This window comes from Onychostoma macrolepis, chromosome 03 (genome assembly GCF_012432095.1).
Source record: "Onychostoma macrolepis isolate SWU-2019 chromosome 03, ASM1243209v1, whole genome shotgun sequence".
Classification (NCBI taxonomy): domain Eukaryota; kingdom Metazoa; phylum Chordata; class Actinopteri; order Cypriniformes; family Cyprinidae; genus Onychostoma; species Onychostoma macrolepis.
In genome coordinates, this window is record NC_081157.1 from 10,307,444 (window position 1) to 10,327,986 (window position 20,543).

The 20,543-nt window shown below is 37.4% G+C and overlaps 1 protein-coding gene across 2 annotated transcripts; it reads right to left on the reverse strand.

Annotated features, from left to right (window-relative positions):
* Positions 1-3,808: 3,808 nt before the first annotated feature.
* Positions 3,809-10,419, reverse strand: LOC131535869 (uncharacterized). Of its 2 annotated transcripts, XM_058768381.1 has the most exons (8): positions 9,164-10,419; positions 8,706-8,877; positions 8,398-8,593; positions 8,042-8,315; positions 7,514-7,691; positions 7,314-7,390; positions 7,032-7,214; positions 6,792-6,946 (listed from the first exon to the last, which is right to left on the reverse strand). In XM_058768381.1, exons 1-8 carry the CDS (start codon positions 9,440-9,442, stop codon positions 6,920-6,922), a joined length of 1,386 nt encoding a protein of 461 aa, XP_058624364.1. In that variant the 5' UTR covers positions 9,443-10,419; the 3' UTR covers positions 6,792-6,919. The 2 variants fall into 2 exon arrangements, with proteins under 2 accessions (XP_058624365.1, XP_058624364.1); XM_058768382.1 differs by lacking the exons at positions 8,042-8,315; positions 8,398-8,593; positions 8,706-8,877; positions 9,164-10,419 and adding exons at positions 3,809-6,042; positions 6,144-6,289; positions 6,366-6,537 and having other exon boundaries at positions 6,698-6,946; positions 7,514-7,574.
* Positions 10,420-20,543: the final 10,124 nt, after the last annotated feature.

Below are 20,543 nucleotides of genomic sequence, written 5' to 3' on the forward strand. Positions count from 1 at the left end.
CCTCCCGACACTGCATATTTTGGATGTCTCACTTATTTGGAAAAACAAGTCAGGTGAATTTACCTAAATTTGATGAACTAAAAATAAAAATTAAAAAATGTGCAGTTTTGAGGAACTCAAAAAACAGAACTTTCAAAGTCTTATGGGTTTGGAATGACATGAGGGCGGGTAAATGGTGACATATGACTGAGCTCTGAGGATGAGGATTTTTTCATTGTGTCTCCTTCTTAAGATACTTTACATTGTCTTTCTCATTAAGTCTATTCAAGCATAAATCTTCCACACCATATAAGACAGCCAAATGTAACATTAACTTACATAAATTATAAATACACACACACATATATATATATATATATATATATATTAAAGCTGTTTTACATTGTGTGATTATTATTCCACATACAGCATTTCAAATACTGATATGAATCAAAACAATAACAGCTGTACAGGCTGCCTTTAACCATTTGATTCATCATTAACCATAATTAATCATTTTTTCACCTTATTTATGCCATCAGCCCACCATCACCTGAACTCACAGAATAATCCACGAGAAACGTAACATGCGTCTACATGTGACCCTGGACCACAAAACCAAGCATATGGACATCAATATATATGCGTGATGATCGATTACTTCACAAAATGGCCCCAGGCTTACACTTTGACATCAAAGGCAGCCAAGGAAGTGACACAATGCATCGTTAAAGGCAGGATAGGTGATTTGGTACAAAAACATTTTTTTTGTTATGCTGGTTGAAAGTCTCCTCACATCCTGATAGCAATCACTAGGTTAAGTGGGATAAGTTTATTTATATGTATTCGTATCGTCTGTGGAAGGCATAGGACCATAAAATGTTCGTACAATCAGAGTGGTCGGTCCGAACATCACGATAGGCTGTCCTGCCTGCCTGTCAACATATGTATTTGATACGTATTCTTGTGTTTTGGAGGTGTGGCTTTACAAAGTGATTATGCAGGGAGGGTGGGGGTCTTGCTTTCAAAGCTAGCTTGCTATCGCGCGCCTTTCCGAAAGCGCCTACCCTACCTTTAAATTTGTCCATCAGTTCGAAGCCACCAAAAGGATACTTACTGACCAGGGGAAATAATTTGTCAATGCTGTAAATACTTCATTCAGTCCTAGGCAGAAATTCACTGTTGTTGAGAAATTAAATATTACTTATATAAATATATTTTTGAAATGTTCCCTTATGATTGCAGATTAACAAAAGTGTGCGCGAAATTCTCAACATTAAAAGAAGCCTATGCTCACCTTATCCACAAATTAATGGACTGTTAGAAAGAATGAATGCCACAATTCAGAGGTGGGTCTTGTCAGACTTGTGTTGGTCTTGTATTTTGTTCCCGATGTGTTCCTGTCTTTGTTATTAGTTCATTAGTCTCCGTCTGTGTTTAATTACTCCTCACCTGTTTCAGTTCTTCCTCGTTTGATTTCCTAGTGTTCTTAACCCCTGTGTACCCCTGTCTCCCACGTCCGGTATTGTTTGTCGTACCCCAGTGCTCCAAGTTCCCTGATGTTCTTTTCATTAAAAGAGATTATATTTGAAGAAGCTCCAGTGAACGTGACCTAACAAAATGACAATGGCTGAAGACAGGCTTTGGTGTCTGCGGCAGAGTGGTCAGACATTGGAGAGGGATGTGGAGGAATTTCTCAAGCTCTCTAACTGGGCGCTCAGAAGAGCTTCTGACTGATTCTCTCTCTTTAATACAGATTAAAGTGATGAAAATAATCTAATAAGTGATTCTGGATCATTAATAAATTAGTCATGACAAAAAAATGATGATATCCGATGTATTTTTTTTAATAATAGCAATTATAAGGTTACCCAGCTTAGCTTGTTTAATACCGTGGCTTGTTGGATAGTAAGTCACCCGCCACAACTAACACAGCGATAAACCTGTGTGTGAACCGATGTTAGGATAATATTGTAGATCTACTGATATGTTGGGTTTTGCTCGATATGATGTTAAGTGGCAGATCAGTGGGCTCGCTGTGGATGAATATCTAAATAAGAGACGTTCTAAGTCCCAGACAAAAACTAAAATATTATGTGGAGGATGCAAAATGATTTAATAATTATAATATGACCTAGTGGTGAACCTACGAACCAAACTCATATTTAAACACGGTATCCATGCTATGTGCACATGCTGTTTATACACATATCTATCCTTACAAGTACAATTTTGGCTGTATTATTTCTGTCCCCTTCAAAAATTGCTCTTGAGAAATGTTATGTTTATTGCCCCCTACTGTTAAAATGCCTGTCCAATGAAATGATAAAATATTATTCTAATTACATATGTGTGACACTGGACCACAAAACCAGTCAAAAGTTGACTGGTTCATCACGAAAGTTTATCTGAAACTGAATGAATAAGCTTTCCATTGATGTATGGTTTGTTAGAATAGGACAATATTTGGCCGAGATACAACTATTTGATACAAAATATCTTCATGGTACATGTTCTTTACTTAATATCCTAATGATTTTTGGCATAAAAGAAAAATCAATCATTTTGAACCATACAATGTATTGTTGGCTATTGCTACAAATATACCCCAGCGACTTGAGACTGGTTTTGTGGTCCAGGGTCACAAATTATGATTTTACCATTTACCAATGCTACCATAGTTCTTTTTCTCATTTTATGTAGTTACAAATAAGAATAAAAAAATCATGGATTACAATTCACCTAATTATATAGCATACTTGGTGGGCAATGTTGGAGACACCTGGCTTAGGTGATAATGAATACTGTAATAATAATGTGTTTATAATATTAAAGCTGCAGTACGTAAGTTTTGCCTCTTTGTCGCCATCTCTGTTTGAAACCTGCAATAGCAGTTACTTGCGGAATTATTTTCATTACGTGGGTTCAGCACGGATGAATCTAATGTTTTGAGGTGAATGTGTGGCAGTCAGTCACCGCACCTGTGTGGATACTGTACTTAGGAATCACAGATTCTTGCCTACGTCTTGGAATATATGACCCAAATAAGAATTTTCACCGGATGTTATCATCTGAACAAGTAAGTAACAAGTCTGCCACATTTGTTCTGACCAACTGAGGAAAAAAGCATTACAATAAATCGCGCTACCAATGGTGATTAAATCTAATGATCGATTAGCTCATGTCACATCAAACCGTGCAAATTATTTTTATTGTTATACTTTGTTCTCAAATTGTTAGTTAACAACATCAGCATTGCCTGATTATGAGTATAGTGTGTATTAATGTGTAAATTTCTGTACAGTCTAATTGTCATACCATAATTTCATATTAAGAAATTCTTATAACCCAAAAAGCTAATTATTCTTCCTTTGAACTAGTTTTCTTTCAAATACAAATCCTGTGTAATCCCAGGCACATTTAAAACTGGAATAATTTAATTTCAGTCACATATGTTTCATAAACGCATAATACTTTCTGGATTACAATCCGCCATCAAAATGATCAATGTAATTATTCCAGCTGCTGTGAGAAAAGGCTATAAACGTTCCATCACCTGCAGCATCCTCACATGCGATAGCCTACTAACCAGGACAACTTCTTTATGATGTAATGACTCATGCTCGAATTTCCACTGAAAACCTACCCGTACCACTCAAATGAGAAAGCATTATTATAAATTAACCATTGTAAATCAGACTAAAGTAAGGCGATAGTTTTGAACACTGGTTGGTTATATACTTCCTCAAATATTGATTTTGGATCATTTTTAACAAAAAAGTTACGGACTGCAGCTTTAATTTAATGATAGGACAGTTAAAGGGTCCTATTATGTTTTTTTTTTTTTTTTTTTCACGTTTTCAACTTTTGTTAATGTGTGATGTTGCTGATTAATTCTAAAAATAGATCTGCAAGGTTACAAAGCTCAAATCCACTATGAAGGGATATAGATATAGTGTTCTGAAGGGAATACTATAGCAAACAGCTCGTTTGGACTACAATGCTTTTTACAGATAGTGTGATCTCTCATGTCACTCATTTAAATAATTCCTACCCACGGAATATGCTAAATGTACTGTTGTCGCCATGGATCAAGGGTGTCAAGAGTTCCCCTTCAATTCGGTCACTCTACATTTCTATGGGAAATACCTTTTCCTCGAATACTACTGAAGCCTTATTGAATCACGCCAGTAAAACTGGTCAATGACGTTCAAGTGCGCGAAATATGAGCGGGATCCCACTCTATATAAGGCAGTGCTTGTACGTCATCCATTCAGTATTTTTTCCTTCAGCAAGAAGCCTATCAAGAAATCTTCTACTCACCGTGATCTACACGCTGCAGCGGACACGCCTTCTCTTCCCCTGCTGTGTTCCGGTGAGCTTCGGACGGATAAAGATGACCTCTTGCGATTGCCTCTCCTGCGTAGAGCCAATCGAACCATCTGATGGCCACGAATCGTGCGTCTTCTGCCTGGGTCGCGCCCACGCAGAGGTGGCACTTGGGGGGTCGGACTGCCAACCCTAATTAAACAGGCTTCAGGCTTATTTGAAAACTACATGGTTTGTGTGTTGGAGCAGGGTTGGAACAAAAAACTGCAGGGCTGCCGCCTTCCAGGAACTGAGTTTGACACCCCTGCCATGGATGGTAAGAAAAAGATGGACAACACGTCCCAGCTTCTTTCTACTGTGGATAACTGAAGCCAAAATCTTGCACTGGAGACATCATTTGGTGCCAAAGTCTGCACAGTAGTGATTGTGGAGCCGCAATATCAAGTTTTCACCCATACTCCCCTAGACCTAGTTGGAAACACACCCTCTTTTTTATTAGCCTGGATGCTCCCATTTCAAAGACGTGTTAAAATAAGATAACTACAACAACTAATCACATTAACATATATAAAAAGTGACAAACATAAGCATGTATATTGAATGTTTTTCAGGAAGATAATTATGTCATTAATGCTGTGGGGTGTTCAGAAAAGTAATATTTTTTGGTAAAAAATCGAAAAATGTGCAAGTCCAAATCGTACTGTTTTGTGGAATGATTCATATACATATATTATGTATGTACGCTAATATATATTAGGTTTCACTTTATTTTGATGGTCCCTTTAATACATTCTATTGACTAAGTAATGTTGCACCTACATTTCTACTGACTCTCATTAGAGTGTTAGTAGTGTATTAGTTGACTGGTAGGGTTAGGGTTAGAATAAGTTGACATGTTCTTGCAAAGTTACTTATAGTCAGTAGAATATCTGTTGGGAGACCAACAGTTAGTAGATATGAAGCAGACAGTCAACTAATACTCTTATGAGAGTTTGTTGACATGTAGTTGAAACATTACTTAGTGTCAACAATGTTCAAAAGGGACCATCAAAATAAAGTGTTACCATATATTATTATAGCAACTTGTTCTGGATAGTTTTGACACACACTTTTTCACTTTAGGATTCAAGAAGAATGAACCAGATTCCAGTCCCACCTACATATATGGTACTCCATCCAGGCTTTGAACCAAATGGTCTAAATCCATATACTCTGCAGAACATCTATAGAAGCGACTACAGCCAGAACATCAGAGGAGTAAGTCTAGTCTGATAAACCATACCAATAATCACATTTTTTTAAATGACATAACTAGAACACGTAAATGATGAAATATGAACAAGATATGTAACTCAAACAATCTTTATTTACAAACATGTTTTATTTGGTCACACAGAGTTAAAAGGTTGTCTTAAATTTTAGGCAGTTCCGCCATCTTGCATACCGCAGCTTTGTCAGTTGGTGCTGGGTCTACTTAGGTCGGAGTGTCCGTGTTGTCATTCCATCCTGCATTGTCGCCGTGAGTTTCCAGATCCGGCTGGTCATTACGTTGGCTTCCGACCACCTCTTGATTGAATCTTGAAACATGATGGGCAATCGCTTCCTCCTTTGACGGTCTGTCATACTCTGCACAAAGGGGCGTGGGAATGGGGATTGCCTTCATTTCATCCACAAATGGAGAGGGGTCCATAATAACTTCGTCAAAGACGAGCTTCAGTAGCTCGTCAACATAATCTGTAAGAAAAAAAGGGACATTACCAATTACTTATTATATATGTAATATACTATTTTGTTAATTTATTTATTTGTTTGAATAAATCTGTTTTATTACTTACTATATGTCGGGTCCGTTTTTAATGCCCGTGCTGTGCATTCCCCCTTTCTGGATTTCGGGAACACCATTTTGTACACCACCTGTCCTGTTGATGTGGCTTGTTCTTGGTTTGCGTTTTCGTTATGATGAAGAACAGCAAGGTACAGTCTACAAGAACAAAACAGACAGTACATGACAGCCGCACTACAATATGTTTTTATAATTTTCTTTGAAGCTGTATTACCTGCACAACATTCCCATGAAAGGGAACACTACATTTTTAGGTGTAAAACGTAGAATTAGGCTGCGGAATGCCTCCAGGGAAGATGTCTGAAAATCATGACTGAGCTTCTCCACATCCTTCAACACTCTCTTGTTGCACAGTACTTTCTCAATTTTGTGGATAACCAGTGACCCTGCATTATTACAAGCTATTGTCAGTAATAGTAAAACTTGCTTTTCAAGAAAGTAACTCGCCAATTTATTCAATAATAAATATTGTTGGATGTAATATTAAAGAGACAACACTTTACTCAAAAAATGTAACAGAGACAAACTTTTTTTTATAACAAGTACCTCGTTGAAACCATTTATTTGGGTCCTTTGATTCTGTAAGTGGATGTTCACACTTGGGAAAGATGGGATTGTCGTGAGTGTGCACATTCTGGAGGTGGTTGACCAGTGAAGTCCACTTAGCCACCTTCTCTGGTCCTTTAGTGGAGGAAGTGGCGCACCAGTAAACATGATTTCTGATGCTACGCTGCCACTTCCTCAGCAATCCACAGTCCTTGTTTTTAGTCAGTTTCTGTAGTTTCTTAGACAAAGCTGATGTACACAAATGAATCGATAAGTTAATGGAAATGCATATAATGGTCACTTCACTCTGTAAATTATGTGGTTAGCAGGTCACCTTTCTCGAAGTGCCACACATCATAGAACTGAGTTTTATGCTGCGTTCCCTGAGATACTTCTGGATCTGTGGATGACGGTCGGTGACAATGTAATCCACTTCTACACCAGTAGACTCCAGCAGATCCAGACATCTCTTTAGGCCTTCCTTCTCCATGTGGTAGCTACCACCAACCTCATTGCTCTATGTATACAGCATAATATCAGGGTTTTTTTTTTTATACAAATAAGTGATATGCTTTTGTCACTCAATCATGTTCTCTAGTCTATTAAGGTTACACACCTGAACAAGCTGGAGGTCCACAATAGTATTGCTGTGCATGTCCATTACCGTGTAGCTTCCATATTTTGCTGAATGCCCTACAAAAAACAAAAAGATGAGAACGTAACTATGCTTCAAAATGTGATGATATAATTTTTTCACATATACAATGATATCAACAAAATAATTCTCTACTTACTACTGACAAACTTGTGTCTTACCTGGGGAGTCTGCACGCATATCTCCAGCTACAGCAATCTTTCCTCGGTCTTGTAACTTCTGTATAATGTTTCGCTGTTCACTTTTCCACTTATGTACAATTGCTGGCTCCAAGAAATTCCTGCAATGTCTCCGGAATGTGTCGTACTGGTAAATGTGTAACTCCATGGCCTTGCAAATCTTTGAATGTGGAACATTAAACGTGTATTTATAAAGAATATAAACAATTTTGATATTATGAAAAATATAAACTTACAGTCAGGTCCATAAATATTAGGACATCGACACAATTCTAACATTTTTGGCTCTATACACCACCACAATGTGCTTTAACTGCAGACTGTCAGCTTTAATTTGAGGGTATTTACATCCAAATCAGGTGAACGGTGTAGGAATTACAACAGTTTGCGTTTCATTTGAAATCCATTGTGGTGGTGTATAGAGCCAAAAATTTTAGAATTGTGTCGATGTCCCAATATTTATGGACCCGACTGTATATTGCATTAGTTTATAATTTACTACGGGCCTACCTTTTGTAGTTGGATGAATGATCCTCCAGTAAAATAAGTCGCTGCTGATAAGAGAAGGTTTCCGATGGGTGTACTTCCAACTATAGGCTGGCTCTGCCATTTCCTGTTGTACATGCACTTGGGGCAAAGCTGGCTGAATGCAACATAAGTGCCCATCCTGTGTAGCTCCACATCAGACTTTGATTTGCAAATGGGACACGTGGTAAACAGCTCACGCAAACACGTTTCAAAAACAATGTATTTTGCGTCTCCATATGTGTGCCTTTGCCCAAACCTAATAAATAAATTATTTTTGGTAATATTGTCAGATAAAACTTCTTAGTAGCATATTGAACTTATAGATGTGTATTACTCACGACATTTCAGATTCGTGTGAAACGGTAGAGTCGCCTGGGTTAAAAGTTGAGTCATGCGGTTCAGTCTCAAATTGTATGTCTGACTCTTCCAACTCCAGATGAGGTATTTTGGGTGGTCTGAAACAAGGAGTCTTTATATAGGAGGTTGATGTTGTTATTGTGCCAACAGTCACACAATCAACCGTTGCCTGTGAGCCTTAAGAAAGCAACATACAATTCTGATAGCTTGTTGGTAATACAAAGATGGGCTTTATAAAGTGCTATTAAAACCAAAAGAACAATAACTACAACATTTCTTAAATGTATACCTGTACTCTGAATGTGTGTGTCTTTTAGTGTAGTGAAGGACAGTTGTGCGCCGACAGATTTTTTGGGCAAATCATCAGTTTGTGTCATCACACAAACAGTTTGCGGATAGTCGGTCTGACAAGCCACATCGAAACATATAACTCCACGTGGAATGATCTGCTGCAATGTACTCTAAAAGAAAAATTTTTTCAAATGACATTTGGCGTCAACAGAAAAGACTTCATAAAATAACACACATGTTGTTTTTGTAATGATTATCAAAGTGATAAGTTGAGGAAAAATTGCAGGCCTTGCTTTAGCCCAACGCAGAAACGTATCGATAAAGTACTGCAGTTTGTAAACAAACGTATAGCTCTATTCTTTATCATAACACCAAGTAACAACAACGACACACAACTAAATACGTATTTTGCATGCTACGGAGAACACGATAGCAAATATTTTTATTCATACTTACAGGTTGGGATTCGGAGGAGGGAGAAGCTGGTACAAATAAACTGGGTACTGATCCTTCCTTCAATAACAACCGGCTTGCGAATCCTGCGTTGTATGCATTTAGGTTGCTGAAGCAGTCATCAGTAAAGTGACGGCGACACAACACAAGATTGGGGCTATACTGCTTTGGTATTGTTTTATACATGAACTTTAACCATTGACTCTTCACAGCCTCGTCCTTTGGCAGTGAAAAAAAAGCAGATTTACCCTCACAGTGCAGACCACAGCGTCTTCGAGACATGCTGCTATCAACAGGAATCAGCTGCAGTGTTTCAGGGAGGGGTTCAAGTCTTCAACAAGTGGGCGGGCATAAATATGCTAATGTTTCATTTTGAGGTCATCTTGAAACGGCTGAAGATTCATTTTAAAATGACTCGTTTCAATGACTCCAAGTCGACTCTTTCTTTTGAGAGATAATAACTTTATACAAGATGCACTTTCAGATCTTTTTCAAAAATCCATAATTTTTGGCACTTTAATGCACAATCAGTCAACTAAGTCAATTGCTTTTAAAGCATTACATATAGCATTCGTTTCTTTCTTATTACACAACATTAGGGTGACCAAATAAATCAATCAAAATAAAGCAAATGTTATCACAACTTTTGTCTCATATCTTCGTTTTACCTTCTTTAGTTAACATTTAAATTATAAATAGAGCCCTTTTATATTAATAGGCTATTTGTGTTCACCAACAAAATGAGATAGTGTTTACTTTATACATCATATTAACTGCAAAGATGCTTTTATTTAACTATACTTGCTTCTTAAAGCTATTGCTGTTTATAGGAGTGAATTTATGATGGATCTATTCTACAGATTCACAGGTTTCTCGTGTTTTCCGATCAAAGAGGCATTTAACGTTATGTATTAACTCTAATAATGTGAACAAATAAACGTTTTATAGCTGGAATCGTGTAGTATAACGACCACTGGAGCATATTTAAATCACCTTTTCTCCCGTTAGCGTGAACATCATACATAAGTAAAACAACTTCTCAAAACTACTTCTGAAGAAAAGTTTACGAACACAACGTATGGTAGCAGTGCTAACAATTGACTTTTTAATGGTTTCTCTGTGAATTTTCGTCCTTGTACCTGTAAAACAGGGTAAAATGAAAAGATCCAGAGCCGCGTCTGGTCCTTCACAGCAGCTCTGCTGATGTGAGGACGCATGCGCAGTAGCTGTTTTCTGTTCGCCCAGAAAAACAAAATAAGAGTCCCTTTTTCGTTCTGTCCATGTAAATCCATTTACAATCGTCAATTTGTGTGCTGACACTGAATCAGGCAATAAAACCAATGAACTTATATATACACACACTACAGCTCAAAAGTTTGGGATCAGAACGATTTTTAATATTTTTTAAAGGAGTTTCTTGTGCTCATCAAGGCCACATTTATTTATTTATTTAAATACAAGAAACTAATTATTATTGTGAAATATTATTACGATGTAAAATAACATTTTTCTATTTTAATATACATTAAAATGTAATTTATTCCTGTGATGCAAAGCTGGATTTTCAGCATCATTACTCCAGTCTTCAGTGTCACATGATCCTTCAGAAATCATACTAATATGCTGATTTATTATCAGTGCTGGAAACTGTTGTGCTGCTTAATATTTTTTTCGAACCTGTGATACTTTTTTCTTCTTTGATAAATAAAAACTTTTTTAAAAATACCATTTAGCATCTTTTCTAACCGATCAAAAGTTTGGGGTCAGTAATTTTTTATTCTTTCTTTTTTTGAAAGAAATTAAACCTTTTATTCAGCAAGGATGTGTTACGTTGATAAGAAGGGATAGAAAAGATTTATATTTTGAATAAATGCTGTTCTTGTTAACTTTTTATTCATCAAAGAATCCTGAAAAAGCAGTTTCCAAAAAAATATTTGGCACCACACCTGTTGCCAACATTGATAATTCCAATAATAAATGAGCATATTAGAATGATTTCTGAAGGATCATGTGACACTGAAGACTGGAGTAATGATGCTGAAAATTCAGCTTTATATTATTGCCAACTAGACTACATATAGTGATAATTAAGTAGGTTAATTCTTGTGTATTCCATGAGAATGAACACCAATCTACTCTTTGTCCTAATGACTTTTAAACTCTTGCGCCCCTCTTTAAGGGTTGCCCCCCTAATAGCTGACAAAACATTAGTCATCGAGAAGAGGCTTGGTTTACCGAAATTCTATTAGCCCTGTGCCTGTGACGGAGAGATTACAGTTTTATAATTACATCTGGTCCTTGAGGTAATGACATTATACCCAACATTCGTAGTATAAAAGTAGTAGCAAATTTACATTGGCTCTGCATCATTAAACCCATTTAATCAACATTGCTAATTAAATGTTTTCCTCCATTTTCTTCTGATGGAGCATTAAAAAATAGAAGAACACCCCTAAACAATGTGTACACTCTAAAAAATGCTGGGTTGATAGATTTTTATGCCCAAAATCTGGTGCGAGACTATTCAGATAATGAAGCTGGGTCAATTTGACTCAATTTTGGGACCTACAACCCAACAGTGCTGGGATGTGCTTGATAGAGAGCACACAAGTCACGTTAAACAAGTTCTGTTACTCTCTGAGTGCTGATACCACTCCACCTTGGCATTCTTAACAGAAATACTGATGGAAACTCAAAAAATTCCCTCAAGGGTGTTATTTTTTGAGACATGTTACATTTTAAAAACATTTTAAGAGTTTTGTCGAAGTGTTTTTACTCACAACAAAATCACACAAGCATTGCCCAGTGAGGGGAAGCTGTAAAAGCTAGAGTAGAACTTGGTAGTTACTTTAAACAGAGAGGATCAATGCTTTCAATTTACACATAGTTTACTCGTAGTTCATCAAGATTTTAGTTTGTGTGCTTCTTGGCGGCAGTGAAAGCCTAATGATTTGACCTTATAGACAGATTATTTTCATTGGCAGAGGAAAATATACAAAATAACAGGTCAAATTTTGTCTTAAATGTAAGTTTTCTGCCAGAACATACTTCACAAATGTCATTCATTTCAGACTGAGACAAATATGGCTGAGTACCTGTGCTCAAAAGACTCCTTTAAATTTCTGTATGTTCTCATGCTTGGAGAAAACCAATGCTTTCAAGCCTTTGCAATTATAAATGGAGAGCTGTACGATACATCTTCGTACTTATACAGAAACAGGAATAAAAAAAGATCTTGCTTGGAAGAAAGTGAGCGAGGAGGTCGGACAATCTGGTGAGTTGTAAAAAAAAAAAACCGCTCTTTACTCAATTTGAGCTATATACAGTATATACATATTGAGTTAATGTGTTCAGAGGAAGTGTGCAGAAAGAAGTGGAAGAGTCTGAGGGATACATATTTAAAGGAGACGGAGAAGAGGAGTGGGTCAGCAGTCCTGTGACGCGAATTAAGCAAGTAAACTCAAGCAGCCAACTTCGCACGAATAGCGCGATTTATTCACGCAAATCGCGTCTGGTGTGAACACCCCATAAGAGCTTCGTTCATCTTCGGAACACAAATTAAGGTATTTTTGATGAAATCCGAGCTCTCTGACCCTGCATAGACAGCAACACAACTGAAATGTTCCCAGGTCCAGAAACATAGTAAGGACATCGGTAAACCAGTCCATGTGACATCAGTGGTTCAACTACAATTTTGTGAAGCTGGGAGAATACTTTGTGCGCAAAGAAAACAAAAATAACGACTCCATTTAATTCTTCTCCCCTGAGTAACAGTCTTCCACCATTTTGGAGAGTATCTAATGACAAAGAGTAATTAAAACAACAGAATTTTCATTTTGGGGTGAACTAACTCTTTATTCTACCTCTTTAATCTAAACTAGTTTCTGCAGACTGTGGTGTATGGACTTCCTGGGGATGAAACGCCAGCAATTAGACTTCTGCGAAGATTCATTTTTGCTGACAAACAGTAGTTATCACTATTGTGACCTAACCTCTACCTTCAGCTTCTTTTACGCCGTTTATTCTTTTAAATTAACTTGTACACTTCTACTTCTAAATACTTGTATTTTCTTCTACGCTGTAATTACATTACAATAGATGATTCTTGCTCTGAGCATTTCTCTCGCACAATATCTTGATGCTTATGCACATGAATGTTTATGTAAATACTATGAAATGTTTTTGTTTTGAAAATTAATATTTTCTTCAAAAAGCTCATTTATTCTGACTTGAATCAGTCTTTTTTGTTTTTGTAATTGATGCAGTTTAATGTATAATCACTATAATCAGTCTTTCTGTGACTGATACAGTTTGATGCATTTTCAGTGAATTTCATTGTAATGCAGAGGCGGTGATAGATAAATTTAAAACATTATAAAACATTTTTTTTTCTTTGTACTAGTCTGCAGTGTCTACGGCATGTTGCTGGTATAGCCAACAGTATCAAGGCAAACGCCGAAGAAGAAGCAGCCGTGACGGTGGCAAATAAATATCTAGCAGTGGCAGTGTTTGGACAAGAGACGTTGGCCACTCATGGGCGGTCTGGAAATGCAAACAAAAGGTACTACAGCAAAGCCAGCTCTTGGTAAAGACAAAGTAATGCTCATCTTGGGTGAATTAAATGTCCTTTTATTTCTTTGCACAAACATTGTTACAGTGCAAAACTTATCATTGATAAGTGAAATTGCATTTACAGACACAGTACAGAAGAAATTCCCAGATGTTCCATTAAAGTTTATTTGGGCAGCACTCAGAGAAAAATTAAATGATAAACACAAGTTACGAGTAAGGTAATAATGTGTTACACGCATGCACACACACACACACTGGTATTGGTGGTTTATGGGGACTCTCTATGCATTTTCAATCACATTTTAATACCTCACGTCATACCCATGTCAAATTTGTGTCCCCGTAAACCACCCAAACCAGTACATACACAAACACATCTTGGGTTTTCATGTTTTATGAGCACATTCCATAGATGCAAATGTTTTATACTGTACAAACTACAGGCTTGTTTCCTCATTGGGACCAAAAAAAAATGTCCCCACAAGGTCAAAATTTACTGGTATTACTATACTTGTGGGGAATACCAGAACTGCCAGGCTGCTACTCTTATGTTTACATTTGTTTACACCACTTCAACGTTTTATATTGTACTCTTTGCACTATTGTCACTAGGTTCAGTTTTTTAAAATAGAACTGTGTACTGATCAGCGCTGCACTAGGACTTACTGTGCTCATTGTCTGTCCCAGTAGCCATCGTACTGTCTTGTGCTGTCTGCACATTTTTGCACTTGTACACTTTATGTATATTTTTATGTAGGTGTCTGAAGTGACTACGTATCCAAAACAGAAGTAAAACGTAGTTTTTGTTCCAATATTTTAGAGAAAGTAGTATGGATAGTTGGTCACAGCTTTGTTAAGTGGGCTGAGAGGAGAGCTGAGGTCGCCTGGGAGCCAAACAGGGGTCTCCAGAGCACCAGTAGGTGCGTTTACATGTACACTTTTTTGTCATTCCGATTAAAATCATTCCGATTGAAAGATTCGATGAACTGTTTACATGAGACGTTATCTAATCCGATATGGTGTTTACATGTGCCTGTGCTTTCGATTTTAGGATATGCTAATAGCCTACAGTGACAACAAAAACAAGTCACCAGAGGAAAAAACGCCCATATTTACGTTAATATTTTTAATATCTGTTTGCACTTGCTTAGAATAAACGGTTAATATTTGAATCCCTTGCGTTCATTCCAGCGTTCAGTCATATGGCCAGAACGCGATCATAGAAATCATATGTCCCTCTGTAATGCAGCTGAGATTAATTGTACTCTGATACTACAAAGTTGTACTGTACTTAAATGGAACAAATACACGATTTCTTACCAAGAGTTGCTGAACAATGAATCAAAGAAGCATTGCTTTATCACAGTCGTGTTTCGTACAACATTCATGGCGTGAGCACTAAATTCAAGCAGACCGGAAATTATGAATCTGTCATCTATACAAATACAAATGACAAAGGCAACTTTTGGTCAAGTTGTTTATTTTCATTGAGCTACTTTCACTATCATCACTGTGTTGTTTCTAAGCTGAAAAGCAGAAAATTGCGCTTCATTTCAGATCCGTTTTTCACTCCGGACATGAGAGCAGTCCGTCACACAGCAAGCGTTCTCCTTTCTAATGTGTTTTTAACTGTATAATGGAAATTTTAACTTTATACCTCCACTATTACCCAGTCTCCACTGTAGTGTCGGTGTCCCCAAATCACAGAAAGTACCGTTGCCGACATCATCACGTTCACGTTCTGATGACCCGACCTCTGGACGTGATGACGTAGACGCAAAGTAATCGGTTTAAAGTGTTTACATGGCAGGATTTTAATTTTGTTCGGTTTATAGAAAGGTTTATCCCACCCCTCTCAACCCGATTACAATTTCATTCGGTTTGGGCATTTTTATTCCGATTGAGGTGTTTATATGGAGCATTTTCATTCGGATTGGACTTTTAAACCGATTACAATGCTCCATGTAAACGCACCTAGTGTGCAGAGTGGCATGAGAATGGAGGGATGAGACGGAGCCTGATGTCCTCTCAACAGGAGCGAAATGACCTCGGCATCACAAAGACTTTGTAAGATCTATGAAAGAGGATGTTTCTACACTCCAGAATCACAGCGGTGCTACACTGATATTCTCTGGCCATCACTGAGCGACATGTGTGCGGGTGGGGAGAAGGGAGAAAGTTAATCAATAAGGTCATGCCCCAGTACGTAAATAAAATGGGGGAACTGTACATTGATCATTATGATGATATCAAATGGGAGAAACTGTTCAAATGGGATGGGGTTCATTTATCGGACAAGGAGAATGAGCGCATGAGCGAGTGCCGTTAGCAAATAATAATAATAAAAAATCTACAAAATATCTATTTATCATTCATTCTCACATGTGTGTGTGTGTGTGTACTTGTCACTTTTGGGTACATTCACCAGAATACACACCAGTAAACCGAGGACCACCTTGACAATTTAGGACATTTTTGTGGTCCTCATTTGTCTGACTATAGTGGCATTCAGTAAGCTCTAAAACGGTGTCCAGACTTAAAATCTCACTTGTCCCTAAAATGTACTTTTAAGTGATTTGTGTACTTAAAGTGTGTTCAGTATGAATATATACAGTATATCTAAAATTAGCATTTTTATCAGACTCCTGTTTCTGTTCAGTAATTTTTACTCTAATGGCAATGTATAGGTCCCTTTCTATGCAATTAAAGTGAAATAACTGAACATAAATATAGGAGTCTTATAAAAATGCTAATTTTAGAAGAAATTTTCAGATGGCACTTAGAAGCTTTTGCATCTGAGCTCTTCATATATATATATATATGATCAGCTTTGTATTTGCTGACATATTGTTCTGATGCTCATTTAGACGCAGTTGTGCGCAAGCGCGCAGCTCCACGTGCTCTTTGTTTATGTTTCAACGACTGCTGTCCTGCGTCTCAGTGCAGGAGCCATTCACGTATGTGCAAAATTCACATATGTGCATAATTACAGTCGTAAATATTTATAAATTATTTTATTTCATGAAGCCTTTGCTGATTGTAATGAGTTCGATCACTATGTATACGGTTCCTGGATCAGCAGTGATGTGTTTTATTCAGAGGAGATCATATTATACTGTATTCTCCACAACAGCAGCCTTGGAAAGTGTACATGGATCAAAAGTGAGAGTCATTAGGAACACACTTTTGAAGACACAAACATCAGTTTGGAACATCGTGATTGTCACGCTTTTTCTCTCCCATTGAAGTGCCCTCGGTAGGCATCACTGTGCCGTTTGAAACACAAGTTCAACAGTCCGGCTCAGAACAATATAGGTACCTGTTTTTTTTTCTTTGAAGTTTGCTGAACCAGTACTGATATAAAAATAAGGTCCTTGTAATCAGATAATTTTCTGTCTTTGTCAAAATATTTATATACATATATATTTTTTAAGTTATAATTTTGGCCTTTTTATGCCTTTATTACACAGGACAGTAGTAGAGAGCAGACAGGAGAGCATTGGGTGGAGAAAGGGGGCGGGATTGGCAAAGGACCTCGAGACAGGAATCGAACTTGGGTCACCGTGAGCACAGTTGTGCTATATGTCAGCGCACTGACCACGAGGCTATTGGTGCCGACAAAATATTTATATTTAATAAATAAATGGAGGCACAAGTTCAACGTGAAATCCAAATACGTCATTTACGCAAGTAAACGCAAATGCATTTTCCCGGGGAATGCAGACATGTGACAATGACGTCTGCTCAATTGAGGACACGTTTCCTGTGAGGCAGACCCATCCTCCACTCCTCTATGCACATTAACGAAGGAAAGGTAAGTCTGTCTAGAAGTAAGTCTTCTGAAAATGCATAATACTGTCTCTACTACAACCCGAATTCCAGAAATGTTGGGACGTTTTTTAAATTACAATCAAATTAAAACAAAGAGTTTCAAATCACATGAGCCAATATTTTATTCACAATAGAACATAGAGAACATAAATGTTTAAACAGAGAAATGTTACACTTTTATCCACTAAATGAGCTCATTTCAAATCTGATGCCTGCTACAGGTCTAAAAAAAAAAGTTGGCACAGGGGCAACAAAGGGCTGAAAAAGCAAGACATTTTGAAATGGGAGAACATCTAGCAACTAAGTTAATTGACATCAGGTCTGTAACATGATTAGCTATGAAAGGATGTCTTAGAGAGGCAGAGTCTCTCAGAAGTAAAGATGGGCAGAGGCTCTCCAATCTGTGAAAGAGTGTGTAAAAAGATTGTGGAATACTTTAAAAACAATGTTCCTCAACGTCAAATTGCAAATATGCATCTACAGTGCATAATGTCATCAGAAGATTTTGAGAAACTGGAGAAAACTCTGAGCGTAAGGGACAAGGCCGGAGACCTTTGTTGGATGCCTGTGGTCTTCGGGCCCTGAGACAACACTGCTTCACTCATCGGCATGATTCTGTCATTGACATTACTAAATGGGCCCAGGAATACTTCCAGAAACCACTGTCGGTAAACACAATCCACCGTGCCATCTGCAGATGCCAACTAAAGCTCTTGTAACGGTGGCACACCCAAAAATAGGCATTTTAACTTAAAGATTAAATCCTTAAAATTTTAGATTACTGATTTGGGCGCCAGGTAGAATTCAACCTACCAATTAGAATTTAGAATTTGGATTAATTTCCAATTTCCAACCAGGATAACTCAAACCACCAATTACACACACAAATATGTCAATACAAAGTAAAAGAATCATGCCATTCAAAGGTGTAGCTTACATATGTTACGTTGTTGTTTACATATGTGATACTTTCCAAAATGGTGCTATGTTGACGCGGAGGAGACGGATTGTTGAATAAAGTAGTTATTTCTGTTTTCTTTGCGCATAAAATGTATTCTCGTAGCTTCGGAAAATTACAGTGGAACCCCTGATGTCACATGGATTATTTTAATGATCTCCTTGCTATGTTTCTTGACCTTGATTGTGTTAATTTCATTGCGGCCTATGGAGGGTCAGAGAGCTCTCGGATTTCATCAGAAATATCTTCATTTGTGTTTCTAAGATGAACAAAGGTATTATAGGTTTGGAACGACATGAGGGTGAGTAATTAAATAGTTTATTCACTAATTTCCCTTTTACTTTGCATATTAATTGGTTTATATGGCAGACAACTTTTAGCAATAATCAAAATGATAGTTGACTTTAAAGAAAATGTTGAACCTAATGAATCTCTTCTCTTTAGGACATGGAGTCTTCACCACTGAAGCTTTTTTCAGAGGTGATTTTGTTCTTGAATACAGAGGTTCAGAGTTCAGCGGAGAGTCTTGAGCAGACGACTCTCTACAGTGACAGCGAGAGTGTGTTCTTGTTTGATTTTCAGTGGCGTGGCAAATATTGGTGGTAAATACAGAATTACATAAATGTTGCATTGACGTAGTAGAGATGCCAAAATATCAGTGGCCCTGGTGACCCACTGCTCTACACAGTTTGTGTGCTTTAACTGATGCACTCAGTTCAGTTCATGCATCTCTCTCCTAATGAGCTGATAATCTGAATTAGCTGTATTAAAAAGGAGACACAAAATGTGCAGAGTGTTGGAGCACCAGGCCTGGAGTTAAGAACCACTTATAAAGATGGCCTAACAGACAAGAAAATAAGTCTTTAGGGCAGAAATGACACGTCGACTTAATTGATTACATTGACCACAAAATAAGTCTATTTGCGTGGAATGTATAGTGTGTTCACAGACATTATTTGCACTCATCTGAAGATCCGCCAGAGCTGCTGTGGGTGCGAGGTGTGTGGTTCAAACAAACGTTCTGTGCTCCGTTACAAAGCATTACAGTTGTTGTTGGCTCTGTTAAAAATATGACTGAGGAGCTTGTGCTTCAGTTGGACTAATTCATGTAATAACATGCTATCTATTGAGAAAAAGAACTCCCTGTGTTATGGACGTTGCCATCTTTGATACCGTCACTATGGTTACCTTAACACATTTGTATTTTTCTTCTCATAGTCAACGTAATCGAGTAAGTGAAAGGATATTATCAGCCCTTACATATATAAAATTCTAAAGTTGTCTTGTGCTTAGTGGTAATTTTGTGTTTATAGCATGGATGCATCTAAAGACGACAGGTCCTTGGGAAGTAAATGATGAGCAAAAAAGTCCTACTTGCAAAATGAGAACCATTGAAGTAAACACAAAACCTCACCTGTGTCTCTTCACTGTACGAGACATTCTCCCTGGGGAAGAAATCACTTACAATTATGGAGACTCAGATTGGCCATGACGAGTCAAGGTACTTTAAAGATTGCTAAAAATCTTTATTAATAATTCATGATTGCCTTTTACTGTCATTCTACTTAGTTGCTATGTTTTTCATATTTCTCAAGTCTTTGAATCAAGCATCAGAAGAAAGCTAGCCAGCAGTTTGGGTCCGCAGAATTCGGCAAGTCCGTTTAAAACCTCTATCATTATTCTGTATTCTTGACTTTCTGGTTTGAGTAGAGAGTCTAGGTTTTGTCAGAAGAAAAGGAGTGATAAATAAAGTTACTGTAATTTACAAATATTTTTTATGTCTTTTTTTGACATCCAACTGTTGTTTCCTCACCTGTTTTGGACGAAGTGAACAGCAATGATCCACATAAGCAAGCTGAGCCACAATAGTCAGACGAATCAAGAACATCAGGAAATAAAACGGTAACCATCTCATGCATGCAGCAAATATCTATTGATGTAACAAATTAACAGAGGTGGGTAGAGAAAACAATTCAAGACAGACCCATTGACAGCTTTTCTTCTGTCTGTTCTTAAAAATGT